Source organism: Trichosurus vulpecula, chromosome 2, assembly GCF_011100635.1.
Source record: "Trichosurus vulpecula isolate mTriVul1 chromosome 2, mTriVul1.pri, whole genome shotgun sequence".
Classification (NCBI taxonomy): domain Eukaryota; kingdom Metazoa; phylum Chordata; class Mammalia; order Diprotodontia; family Phalangeridae; genus Trichosurus; species Trichosurus vulpecula.
This window is the reverse complement of record NC_050574.1, coordinates 248,422,643-248,447,315: the sequence shown is the minus strand read 5'-3', so window position 1 is coordinate 248,447,315 and position 24,673 is coordinate 248,422,643. Positions and strand designations below refer to the sequence as shown.

Below are 24,673 nucleotides of genomic sequence, written 5' to 3'. Positions count from 1 at the left end.
GATCCCTTCCAGCTTGATAATCTGTGATCTTATGACCAAGAGAAGTTATCTGTAATGTTTCTAATAGCCTTCTCCCCCTTCCAGAATATAGGAAAAATAGTGGATGTTGGGGATTAAAAAATGCACTGTGCTTAAGAGAGAAAGAAAGGGTTAAAGTTTGACCCTGCAAAGTGAAGGTGGAGGGAGGGGGATATCATTGAGGTCTTTAAGTATCAAAGAGTAAGCTAGGGAGGGGGTGGTATATTGCCTCCCTAATGACTTTCTCAGCTGAAGGGGAAAAAAAAGAGGGTGTGTGTCTGGGGGGAGGGCTGAAGAGGGAGAGTAAGGCTGGGTGGGTAATAATACGATCCTCTTTTCTTCACCCAAGCATTTCTCTTCTCAAATAAGTTTTGTTCTCTTCTTAAGATACAGCAGAATAGGGTTTTAAAACAAATGTAGAAGGGAAAGTTCAAGGCACAGGGAAGCCTGTTCTGATTTGGTTGTTTACCATCAATCAGACCGTTGCTTGGCAGAGACTGGATGATTATGAGCCTGAACAAACTAAAAAGGGGCAGGAAAAGAAGTGGAGGCAGCATTCTTCCTATTTAAAGCTGCATCACTTGAAAAAAGTGTTCTCAGACCGTGCTGGAGCTGGTGCTGAAAAGGGGGGCTTGCAGCTTTTGCCTTGGGGCTGGTGCTGAAAGGAAAAGATCCCCCAGCTGACTTCATGGTGCTAAAATAACCTTACAATTTGCACTTTTCACTGCCCAGGAGGACACACATGTCTAATATTTAGACGTGATGGCAAACTGGGTGGACGCAAGAACTCTCTTCATTCTTACTTTTTTATTAGGGCAATTTGTCTCAATAAAAGCGCAGGACGAAGGCGAGGATGGTGAGTTTGCATTTTGCTTTTGTGTGTGTGAGTGCCTGTATGGTGTTTATTCCATGGACGGGTAATAAGAGGAATGTTTAGCCTCTGGAATACAGTAAATGAGGCTGCGGGAGGGTGGGGGCCTGGGGGGCGGGGTGTTGTTCTGTTTTGGGGGCTGACAAATTTACACCTGGGAAACTGCTCTCAAGACACCCAGGAAGGTTTTCAAGCGTAGGTTCTCCGGGGCTCCCCAGCTCCCCAGCTTCTGCTGCTGCATTGTTCAGCAAACACAGACCCAGGGAAGGACAATTCTGTGCGGAGTGTTTCTGGTTAGCCCTAGGAAGAATCATACTGTCTGACTGGGAAAAGTTGAAAGTTTGTGACAAAAGGAAAGCACTAAAATAAAGGCGATTTTAGAACAGCCCTGGTTTCTGGGCTGGGCACGAGTCTGAATTCTTTGAGCAGGGAGAAGTTGCTGCAGTAACTTTGTAGGGTGGAGTCCTTTTTTTCCCCCAATACTTAACTTCAGTGGCTTCATAAAATTCTTTGTTTAGAGAAACCTTTGCTACAACCATGAACTTTTCTAGACTTCTTCGTGTCCCTGACTTGTTTCTGATTCTCGTTTCTTTTCCCTTTTCATTTATGATCTTAAACTCATTTTTGCTTTCAGGAGAGAGGTTGTCCATTTGCTTCCCTGACAGCGATTGATGGAAACCAGCTTGCTCTAGCAGTGAGTGGTATTTTCCCACCCTACTGACTAGATTATCTGGACAGTGATAGTTAACTGTAGGATATGGGATGGCAGGAAGCAAACACACTTTGTGTATGTCTTACTTGGCCTGGAGTTAAAAGTGTCAGCATTTCCTCCAGTACACATTGTTTTAAGAAAATCAGTCTCACATAATGGCCAAATGTCGCATTGTAATTTGGCTGCATGTAAATGAAGATATATTTGGGTGTTTGAGTCCTGTAATGACCAATGATTATGGAACCATAATTTTCTGTTAAGTCTGAAGCTTTATTACTTCCCCCAAACCATACCGCCTTCCAAATCACCCCTTCCCAGGAAGGCTGCTCTCTCATATGCTATCAATTAAGCTCCCCAAATAGTTTGTCGTAGATACCCATCACAAATGACTGTAAAATCTGAGACCGCCGAATTAAACACAAGATATGTTACATTCATTAGCCAGTTCCTTAGGCGGCTCAATTTTTATTTACTATTCCTTTTCACCTTTTTTTCCTGAACTGACACGAAAGTTAGTTCAGGGGTTGAAAGTTTTAGGAACATTTGTATCAGTAGGATGGTCAAATGGAAAATGAAAACTTTGGAGGGAACACCCAACAGTCTGTGAGGAGCCCCATAGAGGGGGCACTTTCTGCAATCTTGAATCTGTTATTTCATATGATTGTGACAAAGTGGGACATTTTATAAATGGTAAATCAGCAGTCTCTTTGTAATGGCACAAGAAGCAGGAAAGGCTTGGGAGGGTACAGAAAAGGGTTCCATAGAAAGGGCATGGGGGCCAAAAACAATGCTGAAAAATTGGAATAGAAATTCTGCTTACTTTAAGGAACAGTCAGCTAACTTCTTTTGGCTGAATATCTTAAGTTGAAAGGGTTAAAATCTTTTCAGTCATATGCTTACTAAGCATATGGGAACAGGTCTAATAAAGTAATGAAAAACATTTTGTGAAAAAAGAAGTTTAAACCATTATTTCCCTTGACCATAATTTAGAAAACATCTACAACACTGTTAATGTTGCTAAAAAAAAAGATAGTGTAGTTATTTTCAAATCCTGAGCAGGGTTTTATTTCCCCTAATTGTTGATTTATATAAATTCCAGAAATGGGACTCTCAGGGCAACAAAACCCCAGACAACTCCCATATATCTCATTTAATAGAAAACATGTAACTGATTACAGAAGGATCATAAAAAAGAAACTCCATCTCTGTCTAGAGAATTTGTTTAATTAAAAATTTAAAAGACCCAATTTAGGCCAGTAAAAGAAAGATGTTCAGAAATCAGAGCCTTTAGTTGTGTTTAATTGGTGGGGTGGCTGCTGACTGTGGGGCCTTGGCATATGACTGCATGGCTCATGCACCCTGCAATCTCTTACTTCCCCTGCTCAGACATGCCACATACACATCCCCAGGGATTGCTTAACAACACTTCTTAGGTGTCAGAGTTTAGAAACTCTCTGTATGTTCTGTTTTAAGGGAGGAGAAAAGGGATGAATTCTTCAATCAAAAAGCAGTGCATAGGCCACGTGTGAAGAATGAAAATGCTTCAGAAATGTCTGCAATGACTAAATGATCCAGTAGGACATTCAATTAATGTAGTCAAGAGTTTTTTTCATAAATATGTCCTTTTTGAAATGGGAAGCTCTGTTGCAAACGTAAGAACAGTTTTTCCAAATGTTTTTCCATTCATGATTTAAAAATGCTTCTTTATACTATTGACTGTGATGGTTTGTGAGAAATTGGAAACCTCAACATCTTGCCTCTGATGCAATTTCTCTTCTGTGAGATTAGTAGTAAATAATTGTCTTTTGGTGGTCTTTTAGGGAAAAATTGCAATCTTTAAGTATACAGTAAAAGAAAAGATGTGCTAAAATTAGGGCCTACTTTTTTAAAAATAGTTCCAAATTAAATCAAGGTAGTTGAGATAAAGGTGTCAATCTTAGGTGTTCAAATGCTTCTTTTAAATTAAATTTTCTTAAGTTTTACATTTTTATGTAAAATAAACTTCCCCTGTATTTAAAATATAGATTTAAAAAAACTCCATAGGCTAGAAAGCTGGGAAACTAAACTATTTCTGTATTAGAAAAAGGAAATGCTTAATAAAATACATTTATAAGAATAATTAATAAGATGACCTATAATCATCTAATCAAGAAGTATTTGTTAATTTCTTACTATGTGTCAGACACTGTATGAAGTAATAGGGATACCAAGAAAAGCAAAAATAGTCCCTGTCTTCAAGGAGCTTACAGTCTTAAGGTGGCAGTCAGTCTACAACTACAGATAAACAAGATATATAAAGGACAAATTGGAAATAATAATAATAATAGCATTTTAAGTGATTTAAGGTTTACTAAGTATTTTCCAATATTATCTGATTTTATTGTCACAACCACCTGAAAGTAGGTGCTATTATCTATCTCCATTTACAGATAAGGTAACCAAGGGAGACAGAGGTTAAGTGATTTGCACAAGGTCACACTGCTAGTGTCTGAAGTCAAATTTGAACTCAGGTTTCCTGACTCCAGGTTCACTGTGCCCCCTTGGGAGCTGACATAATCTCAAAGTGAAGGAGCTAGCATTAAGGGTGACCGGTAAAGTCTTATTTACAGAAGGTAGGACTTTAGCCCAAACTTGAAGGAAGCCAGGGATGCCAGGAGGTAGAGATGAGGAGGGAGAGAATCCCAAGCATGAGGAGCGCCAATGAAAATGAAGAGTTGGGAGATAGTGTTTTGTGTGAGGAACAGCATGGAGGCCAGTGACACTGGGTTCTAGAGTACACATAAAATGTAAGAAGATGGGAAAGGTAGGAAGGGGCCAGTTAATGAAGGGCTTTAAAAGCAGACAGAATATTATATTTGATCCTGGAGCTAATAGGGAGTCACTGGAGTTTATTGATTAGGAGGTGTGACACGGTCAGACCTGCCCTTTAAGAAGGTCATTTTGACAGCTGAACAGAGGATGGATTGGGATGGCAGGAGACTTTTGGGCATGGAAACCATACAAAAGGCTATTACAGTAGTCTAGGCAGGAGATAATGAGACCTATCCCAGGGTGTTGGGAAGGTGAATTCTACATGGCTTGGCCACAGAGCCTATGGAGGCTCTCTTGTCTTTAATACCATAGTAGTTAACATTTATATAGCAACTAATATGTGCTAGGCACTGTGCCAGTCTCTCATTTGACAACCCTGGGAGGTAGGTGCTGTTATTATACCGATTTTAGAGATGAGGAAACTGGGCAAATAGAGGTTAAGTGACTTGCCCAGGGTCACATAGCTACTAGGTTGCTGAAGCCAGATTTGAACTCAGGTCCTCCTGACTCCAGGCCTGGCTCTTTGTATCCTATGCCACCTAGCTGCCATGTGACAAGAAGTAGAGAGGTGACGATTCTTTGTTGTTGTTTTTCAGTTGTTCAGTCCTGTCCAACTCTTTGTGACTCCATTTGAGGTTTTCTTGGCAAAGATACTGGCATAGTCAGCCATTTCCTTCTCCCTCTCATTTTACAGATGAGGGAACTGAGGCAAACAAAAGTGACTTGCCCAGGGTCACATAGCAAGTAAGTATCTGAGGCTAGATTTGAACGCAGGGAGATGTGTCTTCCTGACTTCAGGCCCAGCACTCAATCCACCACACCAACTAACTGCCTGACTGCTCAGTAGTTCTTTGCTTCATTGTAAATTGGCATCCTGGGCTCAGCTCAGCTTGTGGTTGATAAGGCCATTTGAATAGCCTAAGGCTTCTTTTTTTCTCAGTCTCATTTTAATAACATACCTTATATTTTCACTTTCTTGGGTCTCCTTGAATGTCTCTTACTACAACACCAAGTATCTACTGATTAACATACAGAATATATTAATAAATGAAATTAATAGATTAAAAAAAAGGAAGAGCTGTATTTCAGAGTTTCAGTAACTTATTCACACGTGGCCCAAGTTGAGAATTTGGAAACTTATGCCCAAATGAAGGGCTACTTGAAATCTTGTGAAAGTGAAGTGTTGTATGTTTTCCATAGTAGTGGTCACATGTGGAATTAGGTCTAATGGTTCTAGTGGAGAGTTTGTAGAATCAGTGGTTAGGATTGCTTTGTTCAAATACTGAAGCATCTGAATGAAACTCAACCAGTTTTCTCTTATTTGTTCCCTGGGGCAGAAGTAAGAATAATTTTGGTGAAATAAGAGGTACCTAGAGCATTAAACAGAAAGAGAACATTGTTTCCTTTTTTGAAATTTAGGTCAATCTTTCTGTAACACATATAATCTATATGTGGTCTATATGATACTTTCTAATAATACATACTTCACAAATATAGTCTGTGACTGGAGTTGGCAAGGGAGTAAGAGTGGTTAAAGGGGTCAAGGTTATGGGTTTGATTCCCAGTTCCCACATGGGCCAATTGAATTTCAGTTTCTGTGACTGCAGACTTTGTCCTTAATATTAATCAGCGATCTTGCAAAGGCATATTTATGAGAGCTGATTGTTAAATTTTTTCAGGTGAACATTTCTGCCTTGGAAACCAGAAAATACTCCAAATAAGGGATTGATTTATTGTGTTTTTGTTTGTTTCTAGATTTAATGAAGTGATAGATGCAGATTAAACTTTAAAATGCTTTGTGGATACGTTTTTTTCCTCCAGAAAGCCTGTTAAACATTTGCCACTAGCTAGAGGTCACTTTAAAGAGATGTCAGGGTGGGAACCTGATTGGGCATGATCCTGTCACTGACAGACAGGAACGTTATGTGCTAAAAACTTGCAAAACTATGAACTCCATTTGAAGTACACATATTGAAGGTCAGCATTGGTTTCTGTGTTGCGAAAAAAATATTTTGTTCCTACCCTAAATTTTCTTGATCATGTGTTGGCACTATATACCTTCTTGCTCAGTCTTCATAATACTACTGTGATAGCACCTCCTTGATAACACTTCTGGTCATCTGTCCATTGCAAGGCATCACTGCAGTGGTGAGCCTACTTAGGGAAGAGTCCAATGTGGGTCTACCATGTATTGAATTCCATTCTGTAGCCATTAGTATTCTAGTCAAATCTAACATAATTATTCTTGCCATGCGACTTCCTTATGTTCACAGAATCACAGAATTTTAGCGTTGGAGGGACCTCAGGTTTCAACTGGTACCTGTACAGTAATTCCCCCTACAATATTCCCAACAATAAGTCATGCAGCCTTCACAAGACCTTCAGTGAGGGGGAACCCACCACCTACTTAGTCCTTCCTTTTGACTTTTGAAAAATTCTGATTGGTAGAAATTTGTTTCTTTGAAACTCCCACATATTCACATTACTAGTTGCGTGGTTTTTCAGAGCCAACCAGAACCAGAACCTTTGTGCCATGTGACAACTCTTTTGATGGATGTTGTCAGTCATGTCCCCCTGAGCCATCTCTCATCCAGGCTAAGCATTTCCTTTCAATACAATTCAGTGAAATTCAATGAATATTAAGCACCTACTATGTATTAAGCCCCCGTGAAAGGAAGATGAAGTGACACACTTTATGTCCTCAAGCTTATAGTTTAATAGGGGAATATAGCATATATCATTTGGTATAATACAAAGTAGAAAGTGATTGAGGCAAAGAAATTTAATCAAAGAGCTCTGAGAACATTTCATCCAGTGGCACAAGAGTTGAATTTTGAAGGAAGATGTGGAGATGAGGAAGGGATATGCTCCATATATGGAAGCAGCCCTGCTGAATGCACAGAGGAGAGAAATGGCATATTGAAAGTGGGGAAGTAATCTAGTTTGGCTGCAACATAGATTGAATAAAGAAGAGTAATGTGCAATGAGAAAAGAAGTGGGTTGGAGCAAGATTGTAGAGGGTTCTAACAACATAAGATTAAGATGTTTGTATTTTGTGAGCAGTAGGGAACCATTTTTGATTAGGGAAGTGACATGGTTGCACTGGTTACTAGGAAGATCGTTTTGGCAGCTGGGTAAAAAATGAATTAGAGAAGGGAGAGACTGGAAGCAGGAAGATGAATTAGCAGACTCTTTTAATAACCCAGAGAAGGAGTAATGAGGATATAATTTTAGCTGGTGGTATTAGTAGAGAGGAAAAGAAAAATACAAAAAATTCTGTGGAGGTAGAATAAACAGGATTTGATAACTGATTTAATTTGGGCTTGTGGCAGAAGGAAGAGTCAGAGATTATTGTGTAAAGTTTCAAGCTTGGATAATTGGGAGGATGATGATATCATCAACAGAAATGAGATTTGGGGGAGAAGTAGATTTAGTGAGGGAAATGAAATGTTCAGTTTTGGACATGTTGGGTTTGAGGTATAGGTAGTATCTTCCACAAGAAGGGTGGATGTATTTACAAAGGACTTTGAGTTTTCCTGCTCAATGTATGGGATTGTATCTATAAAGGTGGCTATGCCTCATTTAGCATCATTAGACTTTTTTCTCCCCCGATACTTGATTCATTTAGAAAAGTTTAGATAGATTAGGAAGAAATTTTTTCCTATTTGGTTTTATTTTACTGGGCCTCTTCACATACACATCATTAAAATTAAAGTCCTTATGATTTTCAGTGTATAATCAGAAAAGAGAACTAGCAGCCTTAAATATGAACTGTTATTTCTTAGTAAAATGTATTTTAATAGTTCAGTTTTAAATTGACAACAAACATTATTTATGGAAGAAATACGGCTAGGTCCACATTAGCACAAATAATGAATCCCTTGAAGTGGTTGCATACATTCAAATTCTTTCTATTGGAATAGGTAATAATTATGCAAAATATGGTAATTGGTTCCATCCAGTGGAAAAATGCAATGTGAATTCAAATAATGCAATTCACTGCAGGAGATTCATTATTCACATTAAACAGGACGTAATATTCATAAAGATATAAACATTATCGTCTTTGATGCCAATTTTCTAATTACTAAAATTTCAATTGAATCCATAATTCTTATAGTCTTATCTTCATAGGTGACTTTTCTCTGTTTTGTCTTCTTGATCTCCTACTTAGGTTACTGAGTCTTATCATTTATTCCTTTAAAAATTCTCTTTGGTTTCCCTTACGTTCTATTTCCACTGCCTAAACCCCAATCCAGACCCTTCTCCTTTCATGCCTGGAGTACTAAGACAGTATCCTGAACTGTATACTGAAAAAGTAAAAACAGTGTTTCCCTGTCTCTTGTTTCCCTCAACATTCAGATACTTTTACCAAATTAGATTTCCTCAATACTTAAATAATCTAAGCATCTGAAATTTTGTTGCTATATCTACTTCCTCTACCAATGCAGATCTCAACCCCTCCATGGTTTAGTAGAATATCCACAAGAGTTCCTTGTGGCCAGAAATTTCATCATTGGTGATGAACTTCTCCAAACTTATATATGTTAGTCCTCAGATGACATGCAAAAGTCTTTTGTAGAAAGCTAGAGACATCTCTGTTTACCATTCATTCAATCTTTTATTCAACAAAAATTTATTGAGCATAGGTGAGGCGCTACACTGAGATCTGCAGGAGAATGCAAAGATATATTAGCCGTAGCCCCTCCTTTACAAAGAGCCTGAAGAATTTATAATCCAGAATATCCATGATAATTTATTAGACATTTAGATTTTTAATATGTATGTTTGTTCACATATTTGCTTTATGGTGAGTACATAGTATTTACTTGGTGTCATAAGATAGTATGTTAATGGTATTTTAAGTTGGATGAAATCTTATCACTAATCTAGAATTTTTACATGAATTTATTCTACCATGAATATTACTATAATATTATCATATTTGAGGCAGTGTGGCATAGTGGGTAGAAAACTGTATTGTGTTATATAATCATGGGGCAAGTTACTTAACTGCTAGGAGCTGTAGGCAACTCTGAGACTATGTTGATGGATTGTGACCTCCATTGGTGTGGGAGCTCTTTCCCACAATGTAAACAAGATCTTTTCTCAAAGGATGGATTGTGACAATCTACGTTAAATAGAAATTTTATATAGTGGGAGGATTTTAATTGAATTACCATTTTATTATAACTTTGGGGAATTTCAAAGAAAGCAAAGTTTGACCTCTCTACTATACTGCTATATTAACAAACCCATTTTAAGTAATTCAAAGGTAACATTCAAGGGTAGTAAAAATGCTGTCCTCTCTATGAGTCATTCTGCTTTTGATGCTCCTGTTTTTTAAAGATATTCTCGTGGGAGCAAGCAATGTGATGGGATTGCCAAAAAAGTTAATGTGATCTTGGACTGTATGAAGAGGGGCATTGCATCCATAAATAGGGAGGTCATTGTCCCACTGTATTCTGCCCTCGTCAGGCTTCATCTGGAGTTGTGTTCAGTTCTGGGTGCCATGGTTTTAAAAAAGACATTAATGAACTGGAGGATGTTGAGAGGGCCACCAAGATGATGAAGGGCCTGAATCAATGATGCATGAAGATCACCTGCAGGCATATTTAGCCTGAAGAGACATGATACAGGGGAAATATGTTAGTACTTGAAGAGTTGTCACTTGGAGGAAGAATTAGGGTCTTTCTGTTTGGCCCCAGAGGGCAGGGCCAGCAGTAATGAGTAGAAGTTGCAAAGAAGCTTGATGTTAAGATAAGACTCCTAATGATTAGAGTTGTCCTCTTTGAAGGCCTTCATGCAAAAGCTGGATGATCAGTTGCCATATGTGTTATAACAGAGATTCCTTTGGTGTATGAATTAAATCAAATGGCTGCTAAGATTCCTTCCAGGTAACAGTTTCTATGATATCTGTGATATGATTTAGATATAGCTTACATCAGTCATATGTTACCTTACCCTTCCATGCTCTCCATCTGTTTCTCTCTTTCTTCTCCCAACCCCATCCTGTCTCTTTCTCTGTTTCGGTCTTTGACTGCTTGTCTTTGTTTCTCACACACAGACACACACACACACACAGACACACACACACACAGACACACACACATACAGACACAGACACAGACACAGACACACCATGACTTGGTTGGTTCTTGTGCTAGAAACTGAGATACCATTGGTCATCAGTGAATTCACTCCACTTTCTGAGGGCACCCCATGCTTGCCTACTGTGAGCTGCAGAGTTTATTTTGCACTTGGAAATTATGACAGTCATAAAAGCCTCACTCGGCACTGAAAATTGGAAGCTTATTTTCCACTCTGTGTGTTACTCTGGGTCACATTTGGAATGTAGGGAATTGCTTCATTGCAAAGGGATTTACAGGCAGTTCTCAGCTCTATTTGGATACAGTAGTGGGGGTGATCATCTTTTCCCAGACTTCTCAGCATGTTTCTTCATATTCCAAAGGACTGTTAGTTTACTTCACTCCCAGGAGACTTTTGTGAGCTTGACTTTAGAAAGCAGAACCCAGTATCTAATTCCCAAGCTCTATTCACATTTGGGGTTTCCCTGCTTCCATGGGCATTTGATTTCCCTTGTATTTTTTCTAAGTTTTAAAACTGCAGTGGTTTTAACTTGGAAGAAGTGATGCATTTGAAATTTGAACAGGCAATAAATGCATAGCCACTGAATTCCTTAGCTACAGCATAGGCTCTTAGGGGCTTTTGTTCAGTGATCTTTCTTGTGTGGGGTTAGGGAAAGATCACCACACTTGGAATCACAATTTGATTTGAGATCAGTGATCACTGTTTGGGAATTATGTGACCTTGTGGTTACTTCAGTATCTCTGCCTGACATGCAGGTAGTGATACCTCTGATGTCTACGCCTAGAGTTTCTCTGACAATCAGTTAATATATGTGAATTACTTTTATGTTTTAACATAAATCATGCATAGTAGTGGCTCTAAATTAATTGGCTAATTGGTCACTTGGATTAATCTCATATTAGTTTTTAAGTATTTCTAAGTTTTAAGCACTTTTCAGACATTTTTTGAGGCAGCTGGTGGTGCCATGTCTAGAGCACTGGGCCTGGTTTCAGGAAGATTTGAATTCAAATCCAGCCTCAGATACTTACTACCTATGTGACCCAGGGTAAGTCACTTTAGTTCTGTTTGCCTCAGTTTCTTCAACTGTAAAATGGGGATTATAATAGCACCACCCTAATAGGATTGTTGTGAGGATAAGATGGTTAAATAGTTTGCCCAGGGTTATACAGCTAGGAGGTGTCTGAGGCATGATTCAAAGTTAGGTCTCCCCAACTCCAAGTGAATCTCAATATACCTACTAAGTCATACTCCATCTCTAAGATCTTTGCCATTTGTAAGAGTCTGTGATTCTATGAATCAAGGATGATGGAGGGACCTTTTTTTGAGTCATGGAGAGTTTTGAGGGCACTGGTCTGAAAAACTAAATCCAATTTTTCCATGCTCACAGAATTACCACTGATTCAACTTTCCAGAACACCACCCCCACATTCCACTTTCCCTCCAGCATCAAGGAAGTTCTGTAGGCAAAGACTCAGGGGAGTGAATAACACCAGCCCTAAGTGAAAAGATGAAACAGGCGTGATTGGTTTGAACAATTCTCCACCTGTCCTGATGGCACTCGCCTTTCCACTTCTCATGCCATCCTCTCAGTGTTTAGTGCTCACACCTGTAGAACCTCAGGGTAGCTTTTGTCCCCAGACAAAACCCTACTGAAGCAGGTCCCATTTTCTTGTGCTCTCCCCCACTCTTTCCTAAGTATTAGAGATCGGAAAGGCTGTGTGGTGTAGGGGAAAGAGTTCTTGATTCTGAACCAGAGTAACTAATTTCAAAACCTGACTCTTGTCATTTACTAACAGCGCATCATTGAGCAAGTCACTTCCCTTTAAGTGGGCTGGACTTGGAGTCCAGAAGACCTCTCATCTCAGGTACTTACCAGCAGCAGTGTGATGCTGGGTAAATCACATAATCTCTCACAGCCTCAGTTTTCTCATCTGTAAAATGGGAATAATTATAGCTCCCATCTCAGAGGGTTTGACTAAATACTAAAACATGAGAGTATTGTATTAATGTCATCATGATTATGACTATTACTGTTCTCTAAGCCGCAGATTTTCTTACCAGTAAAATGAGGATGATTTGATCATCTCTAAGGCCAGTCCATCTCTAAGTCTATGGTAAATTCATCCATGCTACAAGTGAACTATCTGAATTTTTATTGGAATCTTCTGTCCATAATGTTTTGCCCCCATGGGAGTGACTTTAATAAGGGCCCAGTGCCAGGGTTAGTGGGGGAAGGACCTTTGGACAGGCCTTTTTTTCAATATACCTCAAATCTTACCACACATGCAACCATCTGTCTACAACTCAGGCTGGCCTTGAGATAGAAACTGAAGTGAATTAGTTCTCTTCAGTGACAGTAGGAATTCCCAGAACTCAACCCTTACTAAAGGAGAACAGTAGCAGAGAACTTGAAAGAGGTAAGGTGTCATGTGCTAACCTGGACCTTTTTCTTGTTACTGTCTGACCATGGACACCAATTTGTCCTACCTGAAATCTCAGATGAATTAAACCACTGCTACAAGTGGAATAGATCTGTCCATAGTAACATCTATGCTAAACTGAAAGCTAGAATACAGATGAGGTTTTGACAAAACTCTTAAAAATAAAAATTGCATGCTTCATAATCCCAATTAGAGAAACAGCTTCATTTTTTGATTAAAAAAAAACCAGAAGATTTTTTTCTTCTTCATTAGGTTTGCTACTATTTCTGTAGCAGGTTGAGAAGGAATTAGGGCAGTAGGCCTCTGTGGCTGCCTGATGGTCCCAAGTCCGTGAAAGTCCCACCCTTATGGCCTGTGCCAAACTTAACTATCATGACCGGCTTCCTTTCCTGTCATACTTCCCAAGGAGGGAATTTCAGAGTGGATGCTGGCCTTTTCTGCAGGATTTGCTCTCTTATCATCCTCTTCCTTTGAAATCAATGAATAGGAAGTTCCAGTTGGTAACCACACTTGAATTGAACTTCATATTTAAGTATGTGGAAGACAGATGTGCATGGAGAGAGAGGCAGGCTCCTTGGGAGGAGCCAATCTGCTCAGGCAGCCATGACAGGATGGGCCTCTCAGCTGCAATCATATACAAATCTAAGATGACTGCATATAAACACATAATTTCTGGTGACATTTAGTCAGAGTATTTCAGGTTATTCTGGGAACTTCTCAACAGTATCCTAGTTCTCTTCTTATGGATCTTATGAATGTTTTTACTAGACTCCTTAAAAGGAAACTCTATTTTTTAGACTAAAAATGTATTATTGTTAAAAGGAAATTCTACTTCTCTGATCTACTGACCCTGAATATGTGGGAGAAGAGCACATTATCTTGAACCAAGTCCTAGCTCAAAAGTCAGGAGAACTGGGTCAGTATTCTGGTTCTGGTACTAGGTGGTTGAGAGATCTTAGGTGAGTCCTTTCACCAAAATAAACTTCACTTATTTTCCTTTGCAAAGTGATAGAGTAGAACTAAGTGGTCTTGAAGTTCTCTTCTGCCTTTCACATTCTGTGACTCTATTATTTGTGGTAGTGATCACCATTTTCATGTACTGTCAACCAAGTAGGTCAATGTATTGGTGGTGGCCTATATGGGCAATTCCATAAAGCCCCCTTGTCTCCCAAAACACTTTCCTTGCCTGATTTACTCATGTTTAAGTTTTTAAAATTAGTTTCATTGAAGTCAAGTCCTAGAGAGAGTCTTTGTCCCAGGTGAAAATGCAGATGGAGGAGAACTGAGGGCAAGGGCAGGAATGTGGATGTTGATTTGTTATTATTCAGTATTTTCAGTTGTGTCTGACTCTTCATGACCCTATTTGGGGTTTTCTTGGCAAAGACACTAGAGCGGTTTGCCATTTTTTCCTTCAGATGAGGAAACTGAGGCAAAGAGGGCTAAGTGACCTGCCCAGAGTCACACAGCTAGTAAGTGTCTGAGGCCAGACTTAAACTCAAGAAAATGAGTCTTCCTGACTCCAGGCCTGACACTCTATCCACTGTGCCACCTAGCTACCCCATTAGGTATGATTTAGTAGCCTCCATTTCTATTTGGGTTTGATATCACTGATCTAGTCAATCCCTCTCATTTTACAGATGAAACTTGAACTCAAGAAGGGTTGAGTGACTTACCCACAATCACAAAATAATAGTAGGCAGAGCTGTATTTTGAACCCAGGACCTCTGATATCAAACCACTACTCATTCTTCTCTACCATCCTAAGGTCTCTTTGAACTCTAAGTCAATGATCCTATGATACCTTAGTGTGAATGAATTTAACAAGTCCTGAAAGCAGGTTCTGACAAGGAGAGAGTTGAAAGAGTACAAGGATCCCTCGGGTTTGGGGGTGAAGGAAAGGTCCAAAAGTGGGTGATTGTGATAATCACATTAGGTTTGACTTACTTTGCCATTTTGCCCAAGTTCAGCCTTCTGTCAATTCTGATGTAGATAAGTCAAAACACTTGATAAATAAATAATTTTTCCTTATATTTCTTAAGTGTATTACAATTCAGTAGCAAATTTATCCTTCAAATTACCAAGTTTCTTATAGGTAAATACTACAATTAGTTTGTACATGAGGTTTGAATGGAGAGAGGTGACAGATTGACAGGGTGATGGGCAGTGAGGTGATTTATGCCGTATATTAAAAATTCACTGAAGATGGTCTGCTCTTTGATAAACCAGCACTGACAGACAAGGCCTCATTTTCACTGCTCTGGTACTCTATCTTCCCCTTCCAATTATTATTTTCCTTTAATTATATTTTATTCCCCACCCAATTACATTGAAAAACAATTTTTAACATTTTTCTATAGTTTTGCATTCAAATTTTATCCCTCCCTCCCCTCCCTCCTCCCTGCAATGGTAAGCAATATGATACAGGTTATGCGTGTGTAATCAAGTAAAACAGTTTCCGTATTAGTCATTTTGTGCAAGAAGACTCAAAAAAAAAATAGAAAGGAAGGAAGGAAGAGAAAAATAATATGCTTCAGCCTGTATTCAGACAATACCAATTTTTTCCTTGGAAGTAGATAGCATTTTTTCATCGTGAGTCCTTTGGGGTTGTCTTGGACCATTGTATTGCTGAGAATAGCTAAGTCATGCAGAGTTTTTCCTTGTACAATATTGCTGTTACTGCATAAAATGTTTTCCTGGTTCTGCTCACTTCACTTTGTATCAGTTCATATAAGTCTTTCCAATTTTTTCCGATGCTCTTTATGAGGAATACCATGTATGTGATAACCTGAGAAATCACTGACAAAGTAGGTAGCTATGTTTATTTCCGTTGTTGGGATTCCTCCCACATATACACATACAGACACACATTACCAACTCTATACTAGAGGCTTGTGCTTCTGTTGCTTGGGATGAATAAGCACCTAAGATTCCAAATAGGTTTACTAATATGAAATGCCAGAAAAATGCTAAAGAATGACCAGATGGAATCTTCTCCTCTTAGTATAAATCAAAAAGACCAAAGTAATTTTTCAGAAACCGAAATCTCATATTGGGAACAAGAACAAAGAATCTATTTATGCAACTATCTAGAAACATATCTCTTTCTGAATGCCAAAGCAGGTGTCCAACAGGCAGAGATAAGAACAGCTACTTCAAGACTAAGGAATGAGCAAAACAGATGGAAAAACAAAACATGATTTTTCTAATATGACTGGACTGCTGTCTTTCCATAAGCAAAAATGCAGGCTTCTTGGCGGAGGGCTCCAGCCAGTATTTCCATGCCTTTTAGGCCTTTCCTTCTCCCATCAGGAAGCTTGTCCCAGTATCAAAGCTAAGGTCTAAGGGCCTGTTTGTGATACAATATCTCTTTTCCTCCGGGTTAGAAGGTGACACTGAGGCAGATATTTAGATCTCGTGAACAATAACCACGGCCACCAGAGCCAAGTTTGCAAGCAGGGAGCCCCCTGCTCACTCAGGCCACTTTCATGTCTAGAAGGTTTTGAAAAACTCCATTTGTATTCATGTAGGCACTCAGAAAAATAGATGGTTAGAAAGAAAAGGACGTTCCTGACTTTGGTTGTCACTTCCTCTCATGGAGAAATTTTTGAAATAGTTTTTCAGACACAGTTCAACTCCATTTGTGAAATGACTAAAATCCATTGAGGAATGCCATGCACCTGCTTAATCCTAACATATGAATACATTCTTTATCTGCAATTTTTGCAGGACATTTGGTGCACAAATGAATTTTTATAGATAACTGAACTTCAAATTTTAAAGCACCAATCCTTTTTATTTTATATAGTGCCACACTATTTTCAAAATAAGATGTCATACACTGGGAAAGCAACATGACATAATGGGTTGAAGGGAGTCAGGAACACCTGAGTTTGACTCTTCCCTAACTATAACTAACTAACTCTGTGTGTGTGTGTGCGTGTGTGTGTGGTAGCTCGCTGTTTGACCCTGGATGGACTAGTCAATTTACCTTTTTGAGATTCAGTTTCCCCATTTGTAAAATGGAGATAATAATAAGAATGGATAATTAATAATAATAATCCTAGGATTGTGGTGAGGATCAACGTACTTTGCAAACCTGAAAGCCCTCTGTAAATGTAAATTGCTATTATTATTATTATTTCACGTGGTCCCTACAATAATGCTGCGAGGTACTCAACTCAGATATTATTAGCTCCCTTTGATAGATGAAAAGCTGAGAATTGAAGGGCTCGATTGACTTTTCCAAGGTGCACAAATAAACTCACTCTCCATTATATCATGCTGCCAATCGGGGAGGATTTGGGTGGTTTGTAGGTGCAAGTATTTTACAAACTGTAATCTACTCTACAAATGTGAGATGTTAATAATTCATTATTCTCCATGTGTTCTGACTGTAAATTGTTAAGCAAAACTGTAGCAATATCCCATAGATCCGAGTTCTAATTCGGGCTCTGCTGCTCACTGACTATGTGCCCTTGGAAAAGCTGCCTAAATTCTCTGGGCCCCACTAAAATCCCTTCTATGATTCTAAAATGTTTAATGAATATTTATTTCATCTAGTGTATGAGCCTTATGTTGGACTTAAGGCACTGGAGAAGAGTATTTTTATATGTTATGTTTCCCCATATACTTCTACCAAGGCCCTTATTTCACTGCCTCATGTTGTAGAAGTGATCTTGGGGTCTCAAAAGCTAAACCATTGCAGCACAAACTCTGGAATGTCCTGCAAAGCTAGAAAGTATTTAATTATGAAGTCAGAGTGGGTCTTTATGTCTGCCATCTGGGGACCAGCTTTACTAGCTTGGGGGAGGCTCACCCTTTCCTGTCTGGTTATTCTTTACTCTCTTCGTTTTCATTACACTGTTGTCCCCTACTTCTGCTCTTTCCTCTCTGACCTCTTCTCGGTCTCTGTTGCTGTAATGCTGTCTCATCATCCACATTATGCTCCTCTGACTGTGGGAGTTTCTCTTCTCTCTCTGGCCTCTGACCTTTATCTCTCTCTCTCTCTCTCTCTCTCTCTCTCTCTCTCTCTCTCTCTCTCTCTCTCTCTCTCCCTCCCCTTCTCTCACCTCATCAGTGCCCATAGGTTTAAATGTCATCTATATTCATACGACTCCCAGACCTTCACATCCATCTCCTGTCTCTTCCAAGCTTCAGCCCACATCACGTGTTGGACATTTAAAATTGAATATCCTAGGGACATCTTGAACCTAACATCCCTAAAATGGAACTTATCTTTTCCCCTAAACCCTCCCCTCTTCCAAATTTCACTGTTTCCATCAAAAGCACTATCATTCTTGCAGTATCTCAGATTCATAATATTAGTGTTATCCTGCACACTTCACTCTCCCTCACCCCGCGTAACTAATTAGTCACCAAATCTTGCCCTTTCTACCTTCACAATATCTCCCATATCTCTTACCTCTTCTCTATGTTTACCCAGCTACACCTTCATTTAGGCTCTCCTTACCTCTCAACCCGGATTATTGCAATAGACTCTTAATTAGCCTTCCTGACCCAAGTCTCTCCCCACACCGGTCTGTTCTACACACCGCTGCCAAAGCAGTTTTCCTTATTTCTGACCATGTTTCCCTATGTGATCTACTCCAGTGGTTTCTCTTGCCTCTAGAATAAATTGTAAACATCCTCCACTGCTTAGCTTTTAAAGCCCTTCACACCCTGGTCCTGCCCTATCTTTTCAGCCTCATTGGACCTTCCTAGACTTCCTGCACTCTACGATATAGATAGCTAGTTTTCTCTCTGTTTCTCACTCAATCTCCCATCTCTTTGCTTTAGCGCTGGCTCTCCTCCTTGGCTGGGAAAGCACTCTCTCCTTGTCTACTTCTCAGAGAATCCATCTCATCCTTTAAGAAGCAGCTCAGTCTTCTTCATGAAGCCTCTCCTGCTCCCATTGCCCAAGGACTAATGCCCTTCTCCAACATTCCTTTGTATTTTATCACACATATCTGTTTTATGCATATGTATATAAAATAGGTATGTTTATTAATTTCACATTGATGCTTTTTATATTTCATTTGTACCTATTATTAAAATGTGTGAGCAGGGATTGTTTCAGTCTTTGTATTTGTATCCCTAGAACATAGCACAGTACCTGACGCATAGTAGTGCTTAATAAATACTTGTTCATTGATTGATTGATCACCATCTGCCTCACCAGTTTGGTAGTGGCTCATCACCAGAAAGCTGACCACAGAAAGTCACAAAGTCTATTTCCTAAGATCTAGAGGCATTGCTCTATAGGTTGGTGAAATGGGTAACCCAATTGATAAAGGGTCCTTGGTGTAATAATTTAATGGCTAACATTGGTGTAATATTTTGAAGTTCATGAATCACTTGACGCATACTATTTCATTTGAGTCTCGTGTGAGCCTTCTGAGGCAGGTACAATGAATCTTATCTAGAAGCCTCACTTTCTAAATTTGATTCAACTCGATAAACATTTATTAAGAGCCCACAATGGGCAGCATACTGTGTCATATATACAAAATAGCAACATGTTCTTTCCTTGAGATTCTTCTTTAACTGGGATTATGAAAATGACACAGGGATATTTCAATGACTTGTCCAAAGTCTTGTATCTCATAAACATTGGTAATTGGATTTCAACACTGGGCTCTGCTGACTCTGAGTCTAGTATTCTTTCCATCTTACCATATTGCCTCACACATAATAGTACTTTGGAAATTTGTGTATAATTAATGTGTGCAGCATACTTTGTGTCCTTTTATAGATATTAGAGCATGATTTTATTATCTCAATAGGTAATTTGTTATAACATGTATTAATAATGTAGGCTTGCAGTCATTGTGCATTTGGTTTTTATCACATTAATAATTATTTCAATGGAATATAACCTCCAATCATAACATCATACCTTTGGAAAATATTATCTACTTTATAATCTTTTCTTAATTATTTACTTAATAACTTTTACTCAATAATTTTTTCTCTCTAGGCAGGGATTGAGAAAAGCATAGGGACTTTTTGTCTTCCTTTCTTCCCTTCTTTCTTTTCCTTCCTTCCTTCCTTCTTTCCTTCCTTCCTTCATTTCTCCTTTCTCTCCACCCTTCCTTACTCCCAAATTCTATCAATACAAATTAAACTTGGAATGAAAAAAACTAGCTAAATAACAGTTTTGTGCCTAAATTAAAACAATATGGCATAGTGTTCTTTAAATTTTTAATGGCCCCTGGTGAATGTCCTTCTTTGGCTGATTTATTTCATTCTCCATGGCTTTACCTTCTCAAAATCCCACAAATCTGCAATTTCAGTCAGCATTTAAGACTAAAAGTAAAATCTATGGGCTTTTATCTGAGGAAAAATGAAATCTTGAAACTAAGAGTTCTTCTTCAGTCAAGCTCTATCCTCTTGATGTGTAATGTCTGGTAAGAGATGTGTCATTGTTTAGTCTCAATTTTTAAGAGTTATCTGATACAGCACAGAAGATTTCCATGGATGATTTATTCCTTTGGCATCATTTGCTTCCAGTATTTGGGGGAATATTCCTATAAACCCCATTATCTTCAGACTCCACTTAGGGGGAAAAAAGATGTCACAATAATCTGGTACTTCTCTCTGCTTCACCCTTTCCAGTTTTGACTGAGCTCTTTCAGTGTCCAAGTCTTGAAAATATGTTGGCATTCCATTTAAGACCAAAGGATTTAGAGCAGGAAGGTACCTTTAAAATTAATCTAATTCATCCCTTCACTTTTTTATTTCTTAAAAGAATCAGTGATAAGCCATTACAATTTCTGTTAACAAACTCTAAAACAATAAATGATATTGTTGACTCTTAGAGATCTAGTTTCATTTTAGATTTATATGTTTATAGAATATGTCACTACTTCGAGAATGCCAACCCAAAAGTAAGCCCTTCACTATTTAATAACTTTGTATCATGGGATCATAGCTTTAGAACTGGAAGAGACTTCAGAGACCATCTAGTCCACATATCTCATTTTACAGATTAAGAAACTGAGGACCAGAGGTGTTCAGTGATATGCCCAAGGTAGTTGAGACAGGAATACAAGCCTTCAGCCAGGTTCAGTGCTCTTCTCATTATACAACACTATTCTAAGGGCATTCTGTAAGCACCATGTGTTTCCTTTTTTGTGTTTCCAAAAAGAGTATATTAGAGGCTTTTACATATTCAGCATACAATTTATGGTGGTTAATCAGTCACTTGTAGGATCAAATGAAATAATGTATGTGAAAATGTTTTGTAAATTATAAAGCCCTATATGACTATGTTATTAGTATTGACATCATTACTATCCTTTCCTTCACTAGAAAATAATGTTTGTTATATTATGTGTGTGAAGTTGTGGAGTCACAACTTAGAGGCCAAGGTTTGGTTTGATATATTTAGAAAGTATGATATTTTATTCTCATCAATTGTTAGTATATTTTGGGGGGGAAAAGTCCCCCCCCACCTGAATTATCTGGACCATAGGATCAACATCCTCAACTCAACATATTGAAAATGGATGTTATTTTATCTTCCCTCATAAGCCTGCCTCTGCTGTCCAAACTTTCTTACTTCTTTTCAGGGTATATTTGGGGTGGGGGGGAAGTCCCCCCTCCACCTGAATTATCTGGACCACAGGATCAACATCCTCAACTCAACATATTGAAAATGGATGTTATTATCTTCCCTCATAAGCCTGCCTCTGCTCTCCAAACTTTTTTACTTCTTTTCATGGTACAAATATCTTTTCAGTCTCCCAGATCTACAACTTTCCTTACTCCTTGATTATTATCCCTTTCCCTTACTCTTCCCTTCACACATCCAATCAATTGGCTGGCTCTTTCTCCTCAATAGCTATCCTATCCATCCCTTTCCTTCCACTCTCAGTGACACTGTCCTAGTTCAGGCCTTCATCATCTTTCATCAGGACCATTGCAATAACTTCCTAATTGTTTCCTCTGCTTCCAATCTCTTCTCTAATCTTCTCTAGAGAGCTGACAAAAGAATCTTCCTGAGGCACACATATGAATCTTGTCACTGTGGAGCTCAAATACCTTCGTTGTCTCCCTCTTGCCCTTAGGATAAAATGCAAATGGCTTAGGTTGGTATTCAACTCATCATCATTTGCCTCCAACCTATTTTTATAGTTTTATTTCAGATTGTTTCCTTTTACGCACACTGCATTCATTCTAGCTAAATTGGACTAGTATCTTTTGCCTTTGCATTAAGTTTCATTCCCCACCTTTGTGAATTTGCCCAATCCCCATGCCAGGGATGCCCTCCCTTGTCATCCCTTTTTGACTTTTCAGTTGTGTTTGACTCTTCGTGACCCCATTTGGGGTTTAAGTCTTGGCTAGAGTGGTTTGCCATTTCCTTCTCCGGCTCATTTTATAGATGAGGCAGCTAAGGCGAACACTGTTAAGTGACTTGCCCAGGATCACACAGCTAAAAAGTGAGCCCAGATTTGAACTCACGTCTTCCTGACTCCAGACCCAGGACTCAATCTACTGTGTTACCTTGCAGACCACCCCTTCCCCACCTTTCATAATCCTTTTCCTCCTTCAGAGTTTAGTTCAGCTGCCATTTCTCCCTTGACATTTTCCCTTATTCCTCAGTTGCTAATATTTTTCCCTCTCAAATTATCTTATATTACATTTATCTCCAATACAGTTTATATCCTCCCAGTAGAATGTGAACTCCTTTAAGTCAGAGTTTGTTTTGTTTTTTATCTTAGCATTTCCTGTTTTTTCCACATAGTAAGTTTTAACAATCAATATTTTACATTTATATTGAATTTTATTATGTATAAAATACTTTCCCTATAATGGCATATGTAAATAGGTAATATTAAAGTCATTGTTCGCATTTTACAGATGAAGACGAGTCTAAAAGAGGGTAAAGTGATAATCCAACATAATGCAATTAGTACATTAGAGCTAGTATTTAAGCTTAGGTCAATTGAATCAAAATTCTATTTTTTTTTTGCTTTTTTTTTTAAACCAAGGCAGGCTTCTTGGAAGCCAAGTAGACCTGAAAAAAAAAGATCAAATAGACCTGAAGAAATCACATGAATACTTAGACTTTTTTTTTAAATTTTGGCACTTATAAATGAGATCTCTGTTATGATTGAGCAACCATAAAAGCAAGCATGTACCCAATTTATTGAAGTATCCCTAAAAGAAATTCAAAAAATATTCTGTCTTCCCTCTCTATTTTTTTTTTGTTTGCTTACTTGTCATGGTGTTTACATGTTCTTTTAATAAGGGCAGTCTAGTTTCCTTTGCTGCATTTGTCCCAGGGAAAGAGGGAGAATTTGGGATAGTGATGATGGTTGCTCTAAGGTTTGCAAAGGGCTTTACAATTATTTCATTTGTTCCCACAACAGTCCTATGAGGTAAGTATTATTATTATTATTTCCATTTTAGAAATGAAGAAATTGAGGCTAAGAGGCTAAGTGACTTGTGTAGGATCACATAGTAAATGTTTGCAGCAAGATTTGACTTCAGGCCTTCTTGATTCTAAGTCCAACACTCAATCTGCTGCACCACTTAGCTTCCAAAAATGTCTAGATGTATTTGACAAATTCATAGACCACTTTTAAGGAATATCCACTGAGATCACTCTATGTGCATAGAACTGTTGGACATTGTTGGCTATACAAAGGAGTTGAGTTTGACATTTTAACCTTTAAAATCTAGCTGCGGTCTACTCTTCCAGGTTCATTTTACATCACCTACCTCCCTGCACTCCACGCTTCAGCCCAACTGGTTTACTTGCCGTAGCTGAAACTTGGCCTGCTACCTCTTGCCTTGGTACCTTTGAATAGGCTGTGCTCTGTTCCTGGAATGTGTTCCATCCTGTCTTGTAGAATCCCTAGGCTCCTTCAAGGCTGACCTCATGTGCCACCTTCTATGGGAAGCCTTTCTTTATTCCTCCTAGTTGCTAGGTCTCCCACCCTCTCAACTTACGTTGTAAGTAAATATCTTTTTGCACGTTATATCATCCTCATCTTCAGGGAATATTAGTTTCTAGAGGTACATATTTGTCTTCTTCTACTGTTGAGTGTCTGACATATAGTAGTCACTCAATAAATGTGTGTTGGATTGTTGAAGATGACTTGCATAAAACAATTAGAAAATTGCACAATGAAAAATATAGCCAAATATGATTATATGATACACAAGTGAAAATTTAAAAAATGATACAAGGATGTGAATGTTAAGTTCCAAATGAATGATATTGATGAGTAATGCTATAGTTCAGAAGAGTGGGAGAAATTACTATTGTCTGTAGCGTTCTGGGAAGACCTTCATAGAAGTAAAGGAAAGTGTGACAAACCTTTAGGCATTGGCAGAATTTGTATGAAGAGAGACATTTTTTTTCTAGGCAAGGGAATAGCATGAGAAAAGGAATAATGATAGAAATGTGAATGTTCAGGCATGTTCAGACATCTAAGTGCATTAGAGAGAAAAAGTTTTTGTTAGTGAGAAGTGGGAGATGCTGTTGGAAAATTCGTTTGGGTAAGATGGCCACAATGAAGAAATTTGGACTTTATCATTTGGGTAATTCCCATTTATTGATGGTTTTGATCAGGGAAATGTCAAGTTTGAGTAAGGTAAATCTGGCAGCAGAATGTGCAAGGACTGGACAGTGATATAAGGGAGGGAGTAGTCCAGAGGAGTGGAATAATAAGATCTTAGATTTAGAGATTGAAAGGACCT

The 24,673-nt window shown here is 38.5% G+C and overlaps 1 protein-coding gene across 1 annotated transcript in view; it reads left to right on the top strand.

The window, feature by feature from the left end:
• The first annotated feature begins 658 nt into the window (after positions 1-658).
• The window catches only part of COL5A2 (collagen type V alpha 2 chain), a 193,237-nt gene continuing 169,222 nt past the window's right edge, over positions 659-24,673 (top strand). The window contains exon 1 of the mRNA XM_036745945.1: positions 659-874. Coding sequence (XP_036601840.1) covers positions 781-874 — 94 coding nt within the window. The 5' untranslated portion in view covers positions 659-780. The remainder of the gene's footprint in view (positions 875-24,673) is intronic.